Source organism: Hesperophylax consimilis, chromosome 1 (assembly GCF_061612785.1).
Source record: "Hesperophylax consimilis isolate HC1 chromosome 1, BYU_Hcon_1.0, whole genome shotgun sequence".
Taxonomy (NCBI): Eukaryota; Metazoa; Arthropoda; class Insecta; order Trichoptera; family Limnephilidae; genus Hesperophylax; species Hesperophylax consimilis.
Genome location: NC_142836.1, coordinates 19522678 through 19525084, shown reverse-complemented (window position 1 = coordinate 19525084; position 2407 = coordinate 19522678). Strand labels below are relative to the sequence as shown.

The window sequence follows — 2407 nt, the reverse complement described above, 5'->3', positions numbered from 1 at the left end:
TCATTGGGGTTATTTGATACTACGTCTGATAACATGTTCAGGAAATTTTCGATTAAATATTGATGTTGAGTCCCTCCGGGGATGTACACGCAACATATATGGACCAAACTGTGAGGTGTAGTATTGGTGCGAATGGTGACCCAAATGTCTTCAGCACAAGAAGTCCATTCTGGTCTGGCGACGCTGATCAGCTCCTGTTTAATAGCTATCACTACACCACCGCCAAGACGCTGACCGGTGGAAGCGTAATCGCGGTCTCTACGATATACATAGTATCGAGGATCGAAAAGTTCTTCGTCTCTGATACCTTTGGTGAGCCATGATTCTGTGAGGGCAATTAAATCGTAATCGTTTGAAAAGGTATTTTGAAGGATCGTCGTAGTCTTGGTACGAAGACCTCTACAGTTCTGGTGATATATTGCTAAAGACATGGGGAGTATTCGAATAAATATTAGTGAGTAGGCGGTAAGTTATACATATAAATGATAACTTCAATAAGTGAGTTCGGTTATAGTGGTCATGCAGTTTTACAAAGTAAGTACATCTAACACAATAATTTCTTGGTATGGGTGCATAAAGTAGTTTAAAATAATAATGGTATAAAAATCTTGTAATACGCATCTCTGGCTCGGCTAGTGATAATATTATTCTGATGTTGATATAATTAGATGGAGGTAGATATCCATATTTGAGGTAAGAGCGGTTAATAATACTATTCAGTTTATATTTGAGTGAAATATTTGTTGACAAATGAGTATACGGTAATTTGCTTACCACGGCGGAGAATATAATTAGTGTGTGTGAGACCGCGATTGTCCGTCGAGTAGGTCTGATTGTCGGGAGTGCAGGGGGTCGCCAACATGCGGTAAAATGTATTCCAGGTTGGTTCTTGAGAAGTGTTGACTGATTTAGAAAAGAATTAGAAAGTTTGTGGGAGAGGGTGAAATGGTAGAGGGAGGGTGAGTGTAATAGGAGTGGATAAAAGGAGGGGGGAAATGTATGGGGAGACACATGAGTATATGAAAAATCCATTTTACGACGCGAAGAGAATGCAGATCGACTCAGGCTATTTTCTTTAGGTCCTCTTCCTTGAAAATTGGTATGGGAGGCGAAGTGGGATTTTTTCTCACAAATATCCTGGTGTTTTTTATCCACGTGAACTGGAATCCCTTCTCCTTGGCAATACCCTTGGCCCGAAAAAGGAGGTTTTTGTTAGAACTAGTCAGATGGTCGTTGACATAGATTTTTCTATCGTCACCAGGGTAATTCAGGTCCTTCGTGCTTATTCCTTTCCTTCGTCGAATTTCGGTGATGAATTCATTTTTACGCGAGCGGGTGGTAAATTTAACAATTATTGGCTTGATTAATTTGGAATGAAGTGGGTCTTTCGCCGAGACTCTGGTGGCGAACTCAATTTCGTTAGTTTTAAAGTTGTGTAAGCCAAGTTTGTTTGCCATCTCTGATAGAATGTTTGGAATGTTTTCATTGTTATCTTGAGGTATTCCTTTTATTTCGACATTCTGTAGTCTCATCCATTGCTCCCTTTTGTTGGAATCTTCTTGTATTTGTTTGATGGTCGATTTAAGGGAGGAAACTTCTTGTTCCAAAAAGTCTACTTTGCTCATTGACTGTTCGAAAGCTTGGAATCTATTGGAAAAGTCATCCAATTTTGAGTTGTTGAAGTCCACAGATTTTTTCAGTTCTGACATGTCTTCCTTGACTTGCTTATTAAGTGTTTTGAGAGAGGCAAGTTCAGAAGATATTTTTTTTATTTCTACCATTACATCTTCTATTGGGTTGGTTGACGTAGCGGATGATTGGAGTGAAGTTTTGCATGCAGTGCAGCGCCAGCTTCTCCTTTTCTCGTTATTAGCCTTTCTGAATGTAGTTTCAGATGTTCCTCCGCATTCGTAATGAAACTGCTTACTGCAGGAGTAACACGTGATGCCGTCGGTAATAGTTAGTTGGCACTTAGAACAGTTCATGTTGAAAAGGTTGGGCACCTCTGGATTGTCGGGCACCGGCGATGAAGTGGATATATAGCTGAGTATGTATGTCTGTCAGAGCACGCACGGCACTGCACTGCCTCTAGTAGGTAGTATTAAATATGGCTACGCGGAACTGCACCTTACTGGACTTTATAATATTGGTTTCACAGCAAATTAACATCAACACTGTAGAGATTATATAAGAGTCAATTTTATGTGAGTTCACTGAAAAATTTTGCGAGGTTCAATGATACAATTTGATGTTTTAACTGTAGGAAAGCAATTATTTTAAGAGAGCGAAAAATGACGTGTGTGTGACACTGTAATCTGTTATATTGTTGTAAACCATCTTTGTTCTTTTTGACACAATTACCATTCTTACGAGTGCATTAAAGAGAATTCTGATAAAATAATTGATA

The 2407-nt window shown here is 39.2% G+C and overlaps 1 protein-coding gene across 1 annotated transcript; it reads right to left on the bottom strand.

Moving 5' to 3' along the window:
• Window positions 1-1061: 1061 nt before the first annotated feature.
• On the bottom strand, window positions 1062-1709 carry LOC149426403 (uncharacterized). Its single transcript, XM_089639856.1, has one exon. The coding sequence runs from the start codon at window positions 1707-1709 to the stop codon at window positions 1062-1064; it is 648 nt and encodes a 215-aa protein (XP_089495982.1).
• Window positions 1710-2407: the final 698 nt, after the last annotated feature.